The 15893-nt window shown below is 46.4% G+C and overlaps 1 protein-coding gene across 6 annotated transcripts in view; it reads right to left on the bottom strand.

Moving 5' to 3' along the window:
• The window catches only part of RAPGEF4 (Rap guanine nucleotide exchange factor 4), a 339309-nt gene that overhangs the window by 107353 nt on the left and 216063 nt on the right, over positions 1-15893 (bottom strand). Inside the window, exon 2 of one of the 6 annotated variants that reach the window (XM_058664641.1) lies at positions 11931-12174. The exons of the other annotated variants lie outside the window; for them this stretch is intronic. Coding sequence (XP_058520624.1) covers positions 11931-12017 — 87 coding nt within the window. The 5' untranslated portion in view covers positions 12018-12174. The remainder of the gene's footprint in view (positions 1-11930; positions 12175-15893) is intronic. 6 annotated transcript variants of the gene reach the window in all.

Raw genomic sequence — 15893 nt, 5'->3', positions numbered from 1 at the left:
TGTGGCAGGGAGGGGAGGTAAGCAGCAGCTGACTTAAATGAGTGATTTCTAGAAGCCTAGCAGCAATGACCCTGTCCACATGCGGTCTGTCCTAGCTGACAGGGTTTATTCCTCATGGGAACCAGCCAACAATCTGAAGCCACAAACCACCTCTGCTACAGTCAGCTAGAAGGATGGTGGTTGGTGCAAACCAATTCTCACTGCTGAAGAAGGAACGCAAAGCAAGGTGAGGGACAGAGCGGTCCCTGTGAAATGGAGTGGAGTTAGAGAAGTCAATGTAGGCGGGCCTGGCGGCGTGGCCTAGCGGCTAAAGTCCTCGCCTTGAAAGCCCTGGGATCCCATATGGGCGCCGGTTCTAATCCCGGCAGCTCTACTTCCCATCCAGCTCCCTGCTTGTGGCCTGGGAAGGCAGTTGAGGACGGCCCAATGCATTGGGACCCTGCACCCGCGTGGGAGACCCGGAAGAGGTTCCAGGTTCCCGGCTTCGGATCGGCGCGCATCGGCCCGTTGCGGCTCACTTGGGGAGTGAATCATCGGACGGAAGATCTTCCTCTCTGTCTCTCCTCCTCTCTGTATATCTGGCTGTAATAAAAATGAATAAAATCTTTAAAAAAAAAAAAAAAAAAAAAAGAAGTCAATGTAGGCTCATGTTCAGATGAATGCAGATGCCCCTGGGTCTGTTCACAGCCTCATGCCGCACGTTTTGCTCAACAGCTGTCCACCCAACAGCACAGTCACCCAGTTGCCCTCTTAGTTGACTAAGTACACTCTCTGATGTTCACACAATTGCAAAATCATGTAGACACATTTCTCAGAAGTGAATGTTTCTGGGCCCAGCGGCGTGGCCTAGCAGCTAAAAGTCCTCACCTTGAAAGCCCCGGGGTCCCATACGGGCGCCGGTTCTAGTCCCGGCAGCTCCACTTCCCATCCAGCTCCCTGCTTGTGACCTGGGAAAAGTAGTCGAGGACGGCCCAATGCACTGGGACACTGCACCCGCGTGGGAGACCCGGAAGAGATCCCTGGTTCCCGGCTTTGGATCGGCACGCACCGGCCCGTTGAGGCTCACTTGGGGAGTGAATCATTGGACGGAAGATCTTCCTCTCTGTCTCTCCTCCTCTGTATATATCTGGCTGTAATAAAATGAATAAATCTTTTTTTTTTTAAAAGATTTATTCATTTTTTATTACAGCCGTGATTAGAACCGGCACCCATATGGGATCCCGGCGTGTTCAAGGCGAGGACTTTTTAGCCGCTAGGCCACGCCGCCGGGCCCAAAATGAATAAATCTTTAAAAAAAAAAAAAGAAGTGAATGTTTCCATTGTTAAGTGACATATGATTGATTGTACTTATAGATGAGTACATGCTCAGGGCAGTAGGCACACATACATTTCCTTACTCTGTCAGCTAAGAGAGCTTAGGAGCAAGGTTTGGGGTGGCTTATATCTCCCAGAAGCAATGAGCACACCTCCATCCAGATCTGGTCTCCTAAAACCATTTTTCAAAAAAAGGAACTAAGGGTCCCTGGCAAAGTAGTGGATTACAAGACTGATAACAAAAGACAAGACATTAAACATAATCTGTTACTAAGGTAATGAAAATTCAAATGACATATCATAACAAACCTATTAGAATGGCTAATAAAACTAACAGGGCCACTTGCCACTGTGGCAGGGATGAGGCAAGCATCTGGTTGTACCAGAAGCAAGGCAGTGCTAAAAATGAAATAAGCACAATGATGAGAGTCAGCTGAAGACTTGGAGCAATAAAATAATATAATCCTGCTGCCTTGCAACCCAAATTATAAACATTCATGAGTGCATAATAATATGCATAGATGGCCAAATCAAGAATTATTAAGAAGAAAGAGATAAATCTTCCACAGAGGGACTTGAAGTCATTTTAATAGCCATCAAAGAGCTGGACCACAGTTCTCCACTCTGCAAGGGTGGGCTGTGCGTAGCAATTTCCTTCTAAGAAGAGGTCAGTGCGGGAGGCAGTCAAGGTGGGAACATGACTTACAAAGAAACCTTACCCAAGTGATCAAGTTCAACATGTGCTCTTTGGGAAAAAAATGTTTGGTAATTTTTTCTTTATTTTTTAAGGGAAAGAGTCATCTTCATCCCACTGCTTTTCTCTACCCATGCCTGCAAGGGTTGAGGCCAGGCCAAGCTGAAGTCGAGAATCTGGAATTCATTCTGACTTTTCCGCATGGGTGACACAGGCCCAAGTAGTGGAGCCGTCCCCTGCCTCCCAAGGTGCACATTAGCAGGAAGCTGGAGTCCGAAGTGAGCCCCGACCCCAGACCAGGCTCTCTAATGCAGGATGCGGGCATCTCCTGTGCTGTTGTGATGATGCCACATGTACTCCAGAGAGTGAACCTTCTCTCTATGATGTGAAAAAAGTGGTAGGCCTCTGTGGTCTTTGCTTAGAGCATACACTCCAAGTTCAATGTCACAAAGCAACTGTCAACTGAGGGATGGCCTTCAGAACACCTGACAAGTAGCCCTCCGAACCACCAAAGTTAGCAAGCACAGGGACATCTGAGAAATGCTCATATCCCAAAGAAACCTGTGGGGACCTGATGACAAATGGAAAATGCTATCCTGGATGGCCTCCTGGGACAGAAAATGGGTGTTATGTAAAAATGAAAGAAGTTTGGGCCTGGCAAGGGTAGGCTAGTGGATAAATCCTCACCCTACATGCACCAGGATCCCATATTGGCACCAGTTCATGTCCAGGCTGCTCCATTTCTCTTCCAGCTCCCTGCTCGTGACCTGGGAAAGTAACTGAAGGTGACCCAAAGCCTTGGGACCCTGCACCCACATGGGGGAGCTGGAAGAAGCTCCTGGCTCCTGGCTTCAGCTTGGCTCAGCTCCAGCATTGTGGCTACTTGGGGAGTGAACCAGTGGATGCTTTATCTATCTCTCCTTTTTCTCTGTAAATCTTCCTAATAAAAATAATAAATACTTTTATTCACTGTGTTCTCTAGTGAATGATAACATAACTACAAGCGTTTATCTTAAAAATGTCAATAGAGAGACTTGCTGACTTATTATGCCCTCCAATGAAGATATTCTTTAGGAACAAAGATGACCTGAACACATCTCAGGGGTGGGCGTCCAGCCTAGTGCTTAAGGTGCTGGTTAGAGTTTCCATGTCATATTATGGGAGCGCCGGGATTCAATCCTCAGCTCTGGTTCCTCTCTCCTGTTAAAGGGGAACCTGGGAGGCAACAGGGATGGCTCCAGGCATTGGCTTCCTGTCACACACACAGCAGTCCTTGAGTGAATTTCTGACTTAACTCCCAGCTTCCTCCCTCTCTTCATTCCCTCCCTCTTAAATGATTAAAATTTTAAAAATATATACAGATACATCAGACAAAAGACAATTTTTAAAAATGTGTAGCTGGTGGGTCTCAGGATGGGGTGTCTCATGCCTGGATCCCAGATGGGCTCTGGGGTCTGCTCCCTTCGGGGTGAGTACACCGAGGGGTGAGGTCTCCGTGACTGGGCAGGTCCTGGACCCACCCACCACCCTCATTGGGCGGTGAACGGGATTGGGGAGGGGCGTGACCTTGGGCCTGGGAGTTTAAACTTCCAGCAAGGGTCTCAGGACCGGGCGTCTCATGCCTGGATCCCAGACACCAGCCACCACATGCATGTGGTGAGCTGTCCCCGGGCGCCCAGTGCGCCATTTGGTGCCAGGCTCCCCCTGCTGGTCACCCAGCCGGGCAGCTCTGGGGTTTTGGTTCTTTGAATCACTGCATAGGTAGTAGCTCCATGTTGAACCCACTGAGCTTCTAGGATGTGAATCAATCGTAAAGATTCCCAGTGACAGCAACTCTTCCTTTGAAAAACTTGTAATCACTAAACAATGCTGACCACCAAATACCAGTCCATGCAAAAGCTATGGCTTGGGGCTTGTCCAGCAGAATCATATCCTGTTACCTGACATGATGATGGATCAGGAGAAGGGTCACATTAAGCAGGGCCATTACATTAACTAGCACTCGAGAACCATATCTGGGGGCAGATTCTGTGGGGGATGTGTGGGCCAAACCCTGTGGAAATTCTAGCCCCACTGGTTAGCTCAAGAGTTGGGGTGGTGATGGACTAAACTAGGTGTGACCAAGGAGCCTGCCATCAATCACAGGTAAAGGAACCGACAACAGTCTGGACTGGTTCAAATGTGCATCCTGAATAGGGTGTGGAGTGGGCCGGGCTGCAATATTCACCAGCTCATACAAGGCCAAACGGAAGGCCAGACTTACTGGAATCTGGCCTAAACCCAATGGCATGTATAAGAACTGGGTCTGGGAGTGGATTAACTTGGGAAACACCATTGGCGAGTCATAGCTCCCACTGGTGAACATGTGGTCCAGCCCTGGGCATCAGACAAGCTGGGCAAAGTAGCTCCAACAGCTGGACAATATGTCAATTGGTAATGGAACAGGGTGGACCGGGTAGGACTGAGCAAACCTTAGCCCACAAGCAAAACTAGAGACCAGGATGGAGCACAGGTCATGCTGAGCTAGGCTCTTGCACCTACTGGTCTGCAAGAGCCAGGAACGCTAAGCCACAGTGTCTAAGGCAAAGGTCGGGACAGGTGAGGGGCTGAGCCAAGCTGAGTCAGAGCAACCACTGGCATGCTTGTGATCTATGGCTGGGAACAGGCCCAATTGGGGAGCTAATGGGACAACCCTAGCTGGGTTGAGGTTCCCACCAAGGGGCACGTGGGCTGGAATGGGGGCTGCATTCTGATCAGGAAACGGTTGTAGTCTCCCTTGGCACAAGTGTGGACTGGGATTGGATGCACCGAGCTGGGTCAGACTCCAACACCCTCTGGTGTCCTAGAGGACCAGGGTAGATGTGGGATGGACTAGGCAAGGTCTTAACCCCACTGAGCCATGTGTGAGCCATATGTGGGATGGACGAGCCATGGCTGGGCTGAAACATCCAACAGCAAGGACCAGTTTGAATTGAAGGCCAGTCAGGAAAAGCCACTATTCCTACTAGGACAGGAGGTGAACTGAGTAGGGCTGGCCCATGGACCCACTGGTATGTGCAAAATCTGGCATTGGGAGAGGTTCTGATGGAGCAGCCTGGGCAACTCCTCTGGCAGGACACAGACCCGGCAGGTATGCGCAAGAAACATGATAGGAAACAGCCCAGAATAGGCCATGGAAAGTTACCCACTGGCATACATTTGGCATGGGTCGGGGGCAGACTAGGCTGAACCAGTTCTCGTCATCCACTGGCAAATCCAAGCACCAGAACAGTGTGGGTTTATCTGGGTTTGGTTGCAACAAAAATTAGTGCACAATATGGAATGCCAAGGTGAGGTTGCCTGTACCGGATGTGACCGCAGCACCCAACCAGCACACGTGAGAACCAGGAAGGGAGGGGCAGAGCCGGCAGGGGAATAAGGGGTGGTTCCCTTGCTGGACAGCTACTCTCACTGGAGAGCATGAGCTGGGATGGGGGCAGACCAGTCTGGGCAGGGCTACAACCCTGTGCGCCTCATGTGGACCAGATCAGGGAAAAGCTAGGCTGGGCTGATTATTTCTACTGGTGCAAACAAAATTAGAGTGGGTGAGGGTTGTTTGGGCTTAGCCACAGCATCAGATGGCAGAAGCTGGCACTGGGGTCTAATTCTGTCAAGTCAAACCACAGAACTACCTGGAGAGTGCATAATCCGGGAGTGGGAGAGACCTGGGAGGGAAATAGTGGGTTCCTCTCTCTTGGGTTATCACTTCCATGGGAGGGCACGAAAACTAGGACGGGGGCTGGGGTGGCTAGACAGACACCCAACAGCACCTGTGTGGGCTGGATAGTGGAGCCGGTTAGATGGAACAAAGCTTTAATACCCATTGACATGTACAAGAGCTGAATGGGGCGTGGGACAGACTGGACTACTGCTACACATATTGGCAAATCAGGGTAGGGTGCGGGCCTGGTGGGGGTTATTGTGGGTTGCTCCAACTAGGCTGCAGCTCCCACTAGTTTATGTGAGGGCCGAGTATGTGCTGGGCAGAACCAGGCTGGACTGCAACACCCATTGGTTCCAGTGCAAGTCAGGGCTGAAAACAGAACCAACCCAGCAATTGCAACCACCAGCTGATTGGGGCGATGGACTGTGCCGGGTCCTGTACTTGCTAGTACACACAAGAATCTGGTCTGGGAACACCTCTGACAAAGTTTCTTTGGAGATCTCCCCAATCGAAATGCCAGACTCAGAACCCTAACCATGAAAAGACAGAAGACACAGCAGGTCAACCAACCATCTCAGCTATATGTTGGCAGTGAAATACTGGGCAAACAGAGACTCTATGATGGACTATGTCAAACACTGGATTCTTCAAAGACCTCATCTTGCTTGGAGTGGTGAGACTGGCAGCGATTCATAACTGGTGAACTATCAAAACCACTTGAGCAAGAAGCTCGGAGCATGTTCCACATCCGAGACATGGGGAGGGTGGGTAATTGGGTGGGCCTTCTCCCTTAATACCCCGTCCCCTTTAAACAGGAAGGAAACAATATGGGAATAATAATCTTATCCACTTTCCTATAGCCCTTGAACTTTTTTACCCTAATTAACTATGTAAAGATCGTCAAAAATAATTTAAAAAGCAAAAAAAAAAAAAAAAAAAAAAACACCACCAACAAAAAAAATGTATAGCACCAAGAAGTTAAAAAAAAAAAATGTGTAGCAAGCACACCTGCTGTATAAGAATTCTAAATGAAGTTCTTCAGTCAGAAGGAAGATGATAACTGAGAGAAACTCAGAACATCAGGGATAAAGAAAAAACAACTATATGGTTACCAAAAATAATTTCAGAAATGAAAGGGGATGGTGGGGGAACTAATTTCAACAAGACAGAGGCAGCTGTTGTAAAAAAGTTACTGCAGAGCAAATTCAGCTCCAACATGGCTCAGATAATATTAAGTATTTTTTGAAGATTTCTTTATTTTAATTTGAAAGATAGATTTAAAAAAGACTTGGGCTATCTTTCACTGTTTTCCCAGGAATATTAGCAAGGAGCTGGATTGGAAGTAGAGCAGTCAGAACTCAAACTAGCATCTATATGGGATGCTGGCAGTGTAGACGGAGGCTTACCTTTCTGCGCTATGGTGCTGGCCCCTATATTAAGGATTTTTAAAAATTCTTTTAAAACTTTAAGTATGTATGCCAGAAGGATATGAAAGTATATATGATCTGAATTTTATTTCTGTATGTTAAATGTACCAACATACAGAACCCTGGAGTTGTGGCACTTAGGGACTATTAAGTGTTTTCAAACAGTCAACATCAGAATGGTTAGTGGACTCATTATCAGAAAAGATAATATATTATATTATATATTATGTTATGTTATATTATATTATATTATATTATATTATATTATATTATATTATATTATATTTAAAAATCCCACCATCCTGTTAGACTCATGCAGAAACGCATCCTTGTTAGCCACGCAATGCAAATTTCAAAAACTCATCTGAATACAAATTTACTTCACAGACTCTAACAACTTAAATAGATATAAAAGAAGAGTTTTTGTAACGTTCAAAGAAAACAAAAATCAAATTGCTTATGTCATAGTTTGTCTCCCCACCCACAGCTAAGCAGCTCAAAAGACTTGACAAGATCAAGTCTTGTTCATTTCCACATCATCCATGTTAAGTAGGCAATGAAAGAAAAATTACGATTCTGATTGAATGGAACGCATGGAATTTCTCCAGCACAAAGCCTACTGCAATCGAAGCTACTGCAAACTGTGACGTCATCATTCCTCTCCTAAGTGCTTCTGTCCGATTTTTTCATGAACAAGTGGGTGAAGACCAACCCCCGAAGAGCTATTGATTGCATTATGATGTCATCTGTGTGCATCAGCAGACTGGCTTCTGAGCAGTGAGCTCAGAGTGCAGTCCGGGCAGGAGCGAGATGCAGCTGCCGGCTCCTTCCTGTCGGCGCAGAGCTCCCACCTGCTGAGCGAAGGCTATGATATGGCCGCACCCACACTGCTCGGGTCCAGCAGAGGAACCCAAGACCAGTGATGCCTGTATTTTCTGTTACTGTTGAAAAAGAAGCAGGAATTGCGGGTGGCCACGCTTCTAGGCTTACAGAAAAAGGAGGAATAGAATACCCTGTCAGTCCAGAGGCAGCTGCCTGCGCCCCTCAACTTCCTCAGCGATGTGTTTTCCTCATGGTCTGCAGGGTTTCTGTTCCCTTTCACATAGAGGCCTGCACTAACAAAGTCGGTCAGTCATACACAATTGCAAAGAGGGACAATGGTTAAGGCCATAAAACATCGTTTTCTCAGAAATCCTTCTAGCTCAAAGGATGAGGCCTTACAGTTTCTATTTTGGTATTTTGGCACTTACCACCAATCCCTTCTTATACCACATTTTTGCATAATTATCCATTTACCTTTCTACCACATTAGGCTGTTGGGTCTTTAGTGTCAACACTTTGTTTTAGGGGCCAGTGTTGTGGCACAGCAGGTAAGACACATCAGTGTCCCATATTGAAGTGCTGGTTCAAGTTTCTGCTACTCCACTTCCAATCCAGGTCCTGGCTAATGCGCCTGGGAAAAGCAGCAGAGGATTTGGCCCAAGTGCTCCTGCTCCCTGTATTGGTAGATCTGGATGGAGTTCCAGGCTTCTGGCTTTAGCCTGACCCAGACCAGCCTTTCCAACACAGGGAGAACAAGTCACCAAGTGGAATCACTCTCCATTTTAACAACTAAACCTCTAAGCAGAAAACAATTTGCTTTAGGGGATGGCATTGTGGTACAGCCAGTTAACCTGCTACTTGGGAGGGCCCATGACCCGTGTCCAGCCATCTGGGTTGCAGTCTCAGCTCTGCTCCTGATTCCAGCTTCCTGTTACTGTGCACCCTGGGAGGCGGCAGGTGATAGTTCAAGTACTTGGTGCCACGATGGAGACTGGGACTGACTTCCAGGCCCTGGCTTTGGCCTGGTTGAACTCTGGCTGCCGCAGGCATTTGAGGAGTAACCACTAGATGAAAGATCTCTATCTTTCTGTCACTCTTTGAATAAAACATTTGAAAAAGAATTTGCTTCATTGCATCCTATTTCCCCAGGGCTAAGAAATATAGATTCTACATGGCACACAGTAGGCACTTGATAACTGGCAGTTGATTTTTAAAAGAATAAAACATGGCCATCTTCCCTACTATTACATAATGATCTGACTTCCTTAAACTTTAGTAATTGTAAATTTGTGACTATGTTACAAAAATTAATTCAAGAAGAAAAGGGGGGTTATTAACCCATTTAATAGCTTAAGAAACTGGAAAGAGAATGATTAAACTAATTAAGAAAACAAATTGTTTCAAGCAGTCCACTGCCATTTGAAACCACTGACTCATATAGAAATAATTTGTGGGCTAAATTGCAAATAATATCCATCTACCTATTCATTAAATTGGGTCCCTGAGGATGTCTGGTATGTAACGCTTTGTTAATCTGCTTCATTTACTATTTGTACTTGAAATATTCCATAAATCAGCCCTTTATTAATTCAAAAGTGAACACCTGTGGTTATACCTAGAGTTTACTTACAAACATAAACTCTCTTCAAACTCTCCCACCTGTCACAGAGGGCAGGGCGTTGAGGGTGCCAGCAGACACCCATACTCCTTGCTGCAGTGACCGGATTCTACACCTGCCCCTGGCTCCGCTTGCTGCTGACAAAAGTCCTAAGAGGCAGAGGCTGCATGTTCAAAGCATCACGTGTCACCCAAAGCGGGAAACCTGGGTGGGGTTTCCAGCTCCCAACTTCAGTGTAGCATTGGGGAGTGAACCAGAGAACGGGAGTACTCACTCTTTCTTTGACTCACACACACACTCTCTCTCTCCCTTTCTCCCTCTTCCTCTACCCTCCTTCCTCTCAGGTAAATTAAAAAGAACTGAAAACCCCTGGCAAAGCTGTACATCGTTATTTCAGTTCTTCAGGATTCTGGCTCACAGTGAGCCCATCCTAGGCTCACACTGCACCAACACACAGTCCAGCACCCAACTCTCACGACTTCCTTGTGCCACATTCATTTTCTTGACTACAAAGGGCACAGGGACCACACAAAAGCCTAATCATGCCTAATTCTTGGAGACTCCAGCCAGCAGCTTGCTCTTCAGCCAGGTCTCCTAACCCACTCTACCTCAGCCTTCCTTTCCTTAGTTGGTGGCAACTGCAACCTTCCTTGTGCCCCGGTCAAAACCTTGGATAGAATCCTTGAGGCCCTGCCCCCTTCCAGTGTGCCCCCCTGGAATGGATCTCCACAATCCATCAGAATGCATGGTTTTCCACCACCTCCACTGAGGCAGCCCCATCACCTCCAGCTCTCTGTGAATTACCATGTGGGTTTCCAGGGAATCCAAGAATTTCACAAATTGCTATTTATAGTCATTTTACATGACCATCTACTTAACTATGGCCCTGAGTTTTGCAGCTCAATGCTTACATATATCAAGGAAAGGAAGGAAATGGATCTCAAATCCCCATTTCATACAGCTACAATAAGTCACTTTCAAGCTTTCTCTAGTCGAAAGGCAAAGAGATAGAAAGGAAGAGACAGAGAGATGGAGACATTGCTGATGCACCCCTCAAAAGACCCACAACAACCAGGGCTGGGCCAGCAAAGCCATGGGGTGAGAACTGAATGTGAGGCTCTCATGTGGGTAGCTGGGATCCAACTTTATGAACCATCACCACTTTGTCCCCGCATGCACATGAGCAGAAAGCAACACTTGTCCCAAGGCATTCTAACACAGAATGGGGGAAGTTCCAACTGCAGCTTACCCCCTGCACCAAACACACACCATTACCCATCCATTAACTAAGGGTGCACTTTCAGGAACAAGCAACTTGAATGGCCAATAATCCTTCATAGGCATTTATACAATATTCATCTTTTTGGCAATTGTGTCTACTGTCATAACATCATCTAGGAAAAGAATCATAAAAGATGAAACGTCACGAGAAATTTTAAAACACTACGATTTAAATGACAACATGATACTGCCTTTTCAGCCACAGGGAGTTCACATTTAGAGTCAGCATGAAGTAAAAAAATAATCTGTTGAAGACGCTGCTTTGCATAGGTTTTGGCACTATAGCTGCACCCATACAATAAGTAAATCCTGAATGGGATGCAAATAATCTGTCCTGAAGAAAAATAAAGACAATCAGAAGAAGATTCCAGGGGCCAGGAGGGGGAAATAGAACAGCAGTATGATCGAAGGAGAAAATGAAGTGAGGTGACGTCACCAGCTCGTTAAGAGTTCACTCAGATATTTTACAAATAAGTGACGACAGATCACAGAGCGCAGAGTAAGCACCCTGTAAAAACTTGCAGGTGAATGGACTTGCTCTCTGGGAAAATGCGTATGTTTTGAGGGACTGGGACTCAGTATCTCCCCATGGCCTTGCAGACCAGACTTCATTTAAGAATGTCAAAAGCGCCGACAGCAAATCAGAATGGAAGACTGTACGCATTCAAATATGAGGGCATGGCTGGATGAATGAAGGCGTTGGCAATTTTGGCCAATTTGGAGGTTCCCAAGTACGGGGCATTTGCTATTAATATTTCCACTTTCCTCAAAACATCTGTGCCACAGTAACTGTCAAGGGTAGACATGCAGGAACCCCAGGATCACCGCTAGAGGGCTCCCGTGTGTTTTTCTGAATAAACCAGACAAGAAAGCAAGAGAAAGGAAGCAAGCACACACTACCACGCTGGGAGGAAGGGGTGGGGGCGCAGGGTGTGCGTCTGAAAGAATATCTTACTGAATGACAACACCAGTTTGAATTTAGGCTCCACATTCCTTTAGCAGGGAGAAATACGTTGCAACGACACAAAAGGAGAAGTGATTCAGCAGAATATATTTTAAAAACTCACATACCCTAAAATGCGAAGGTCCAGGGTGGACTGCTGTGACAGCATCCGTGATCCTCTGCTGTGCCCCAGACAGACCAGGCGCCTTCTGCATCTTATCTCAGTGCTCTCACTCTCTCTCCTGCTCCATCTTCACGGTTAGCTCTGGCTCAGGTTGGGTGTGGCTTCCTCACTTTGTTTGGGATCCGGCTATCGAATCACAGCACTGAAGGAGCACTTCGTGCGACTTGGAATTTTTTTCATTCTCCTGCCTGAGCCAAGTTACAAGGACCTTAAGAGGAATGACTTTCCATTTGTTATCTTGAACTCTGCCTGCAGTTAAGACTTGGACCATGTCTTTACAAAAGGCAAGAGGACCCTGCAAGGCTTTCCAGACCAAACCTCCACGTAAACCAGAGCCCACAGGTCAACCTCAACAATCCCCTACGTTAGAAAAACACGCTAAAGTGACCCTGCATAGACAAGCATGCAGTCCTAAAGAGGCTTAACATGATGTGTCACGTGGGAGAAAAGCGTCAAGATTTTGGAATTTTCCTGTTATCCTGTTGAATCCTTTTGTTGTGGTAGGTTAGGAACCACCAATTTCTTGATGAGAAAATGAAAGCTATGGGGTGGGGGTTGGGGTTGGGGAGCAATGTGCCTGGTGTCACTGGCTCTTTATTCTTTTTAAAGATCTATTTATTTATTTGAAACTCAGAGTTACAGTGAGGGGGAGAGATGAAGAGAGAGAGATCTTTCATCTACTGGTTCATTCCCCAGATGGCTGCGACAGCCAAGGCTGAGCCAGGGCAAAGCCAGAAGCATCAGTTTGGTCTCCCATAATTTGTCGCAGCAACTGAAGCACTCAGGTCATCCTCCACTGCTTTTCCCAGACCATTAAACCGGGAGCTAGATTGCAAGTGGAGCAACTGGAATGTGAATGGGATGTGAGCATCCCAGACGGTGGCTTTGTATGCTATGCTGCAGCACTGGCCCTGTCACTGGCTCCGAAGTGTCAGGGACAGCATCTCTGACTAGCATGCATGTCTGGTGACACAAATTACAACTGGGAATAAGTGCTGAACTCAGTCAGGCTCAGGTCTTCTAAGATAGAACACTATTGTCTTCACACACACCCCCCCACACACACTTACATTTGTGTGAAAAGCATGACAGAAGTGAATTCCATGCCATAGCACATGTCTTTTCATGGTATGGTTTCCTGAGCTTCTTTGTCATGTCTGGGCGGGGCAAATTTATCATGCATGCAATTAAATTAGCAAGTTGAATTCCACAGGGCTGGGTTCTCGGCTGAAATTATGTGATCTCACATAACCATTCATGCTTTGAATATGGGACCAAAAACATTTTTATGAAGCACAGTAATGAGTGGGGGTGGGGGTGGCTGGTAGTTAGTAAAACAACATCGAAATTGAAAGTGACTTTGACAAATGACAAAAGAAGAGGGCTAGCTTCAGAAGAGGGCTTTTGCAAAGTCAGTAGTGCAAAAGACGCAGGAAAACAAAGGGGAACTGTAAGATATGAGGGAGTGACAGCTGGGTGATCACAGAGAAGCAGGGCTGCTGGTCGGAGTCAAGAAGGAACTTTAGGAGCAACCTACGACTTGGCTCTGTCCTTTTAAAAAGAAGATGAAATAGAGGAAGGCACAAAGAGGGGTTCAAGCTAACCCACCTAGAGTCAAAAAGTCAAACAGCTTTGAGAGGGGAGGCTCTGCGCCTGTACGTTGGAAGCCAAGCCTAGGAAATGCACTGGGGCTGGAGAGGACCCATCTCCCCCAGATTCATGCCGATGTTCGAACTCTGGTCTGGCATCTTACTGTGATATCAGACGGTTTAGGGCTAATGATGGCGATAGGTCATTGCAGGTGGTGGGGGACACTCTTGGTATTAATAGTGGAGTTCAGGTTCTATCCAGTTGTGCCCTCTTGCTTCCTGGCTCATGCTGTGATGTTTCCTGGCACCTGTCATAGCTGGCCTCTACAGACCCTGGATGCTAGGACCACCTGAACATACCCTGTAACTTCAAAACTGCAAGTTGCAATGAACCTATTGTTTCCCAAGAAAGTTCTGCTCAGATGTTTCAATTAAGATAAGGAAAGTGGATTAATACAAAGGGGATCCTTAAAAAAAAAAACAGGTGCCACAAATAGGTACAAGTTTTGATTTTAGATTGGATGACACTAAGTCCTGGGGAGAAAGCCCTTGCTGAGCTTGGTTCTTTTGTTCCTACGGTGCTCCTCCCACCCCCACACCCCAGCAATCACCTGCATCTGCCGCCAAGCATCCATGCAGGTAGGTCTTTTCTCTGTGTGGCTGCTCCCAGCCCCTGGCTGCCACCCCAAAGAGCAGCACCGTCCCACGGCTGCCTCCACAAAGCACAGGGGAGACGCTGAGTAGATGGTACCTCTTAGTTCGTGGGTCACGCTCTCTGGAGTATGACGCTATTCGCATCTTCATTCCTTTCTTGAGGAATCCAAGAACAGAGGCGCAGGAACTCGCTCACGTGCCCTGCTCAGGACCTGCCCGGACTGGGAATGTGATTGCAGCTCCCGGAATTCTCAAGTCCTCACCCTAAGGCCCCACTACCCTGACTCAATGGGGCACCCACATGACTCCACTGGGCTTTTCGGCTCTGAGAGCAGAGCCCAGTTTTTTCATGGTCCCATGTAAGCCCTGGAATGATCAATTAAACTAAGGTTTTCAAGGAGGCAGACAGAATAGTCTATGGCTATTTCCAAACCATGCTTTGATGGAAGGAAAACAGAAAATGAGGCTGAAGTGAAGGGGATTTCAACACTTAACAAAAACTAGCCATGAGAATTGTGAACAATCCTGGACTGTACTACTAAAAGTGATCTCACGAATTCCTCTCCTGGAAACTTTAAAAGATGGAAATACTGTAGAGTAGGGTACTTCAAAAACTTCATGGAAAATACAGTCGGAAAGGTAATTTGGCAGTAGGCATTTAGCTCAGCAGTTAAGATGCCTATGTCCCATATTGGAACACCCGAGTCTGATACAGCGCCATGGCTCCTGACTCTGGATTGCTGCTAATGCAAACCCTGCACAGCAGTAGGTTGAAGGCTCAAATCATTGGGTTCTTGTTACCCACACAGAAACCTGGACTATGTTCCTGGCTCCTGTCCCAGCCTGCAGCCCCAGCTATTGTGGGCACCTGATGGAGTAACTTAGCAGATGGAAATCTATCTCTCAAGTTAATAAATGCATTTTTATTTAAAAACCTTGTCCCCAAAGAATGTTTATTTTCATGCAAAAAAAATCTGAAATTCATTGCATAGTTTTCTGACAATCTGCATTTTCCATGAACTTTTTAAAAAGACCCTTGAGAGGAATGGATATCAAACATTTTTTTTACCAAAAGAAACTCACAATTTCATTTTTCACAAACTTTTGCAGAACCCTCATGTATATATGTATAATAGCTCTCTCAATATACATACACAATGAGTACATGTACCTGTACCTATCACCATTGTAATTTTACCGAAAGTTTAAAAAAATGACTGCAGGATAATTTACTCATTTGGACTCAGGGAAGCCTGACTAACACAGAACTGTGATTAGAAAAGAATCCAAATCCTAAACTATCAACATGAGATTCACTTATCCAACCTGAGAACACTACAATTTTCTCTCTTAACCAGAAGTTGTATTTTGTAAATAACTCAGTTTTCATTGCTTCAAATAGGAAGAGCAAAGCTTCAAATACATCAAAACTAAATAATACAATGGGTTTTATTCTCACAATGAACTGCAAGAACATGCTAGCAGCTCAAGGAAATGGCACTGAAGAGAATTGCCCTCAGTGCAGATCAAGGCTGCGTGTGAAGGGAAGAGTGCCCGCCCCCAGCTTTGGAACCCACAGCACAACATGTGCTGTTACTTCAGTGTCACGGCCCTCACCCCTGCCCACAGTTAACTCACATTCAGCAACATAGCTAAAGTCCAAC

This window comes from Ochotona princeps, chromosome 5, assembly GCF_030435755.1.
Source record: "Ochotona princeps isolate mOchPri1 chromosome 5, mOchPri1.hap1, whole genome shotgun sequence".
NCBI classification, from domain to species: Eukaryota; Metazoa; Chordata; class Mammalia; order Lagomorpha; family Ochotonidae; genus Ochotona; species Ochotona princeps.
Note: the sequence above shows the minus strand (reverse complement) of the source record. Positions and strands in the feature narration are given on the sequence as shown.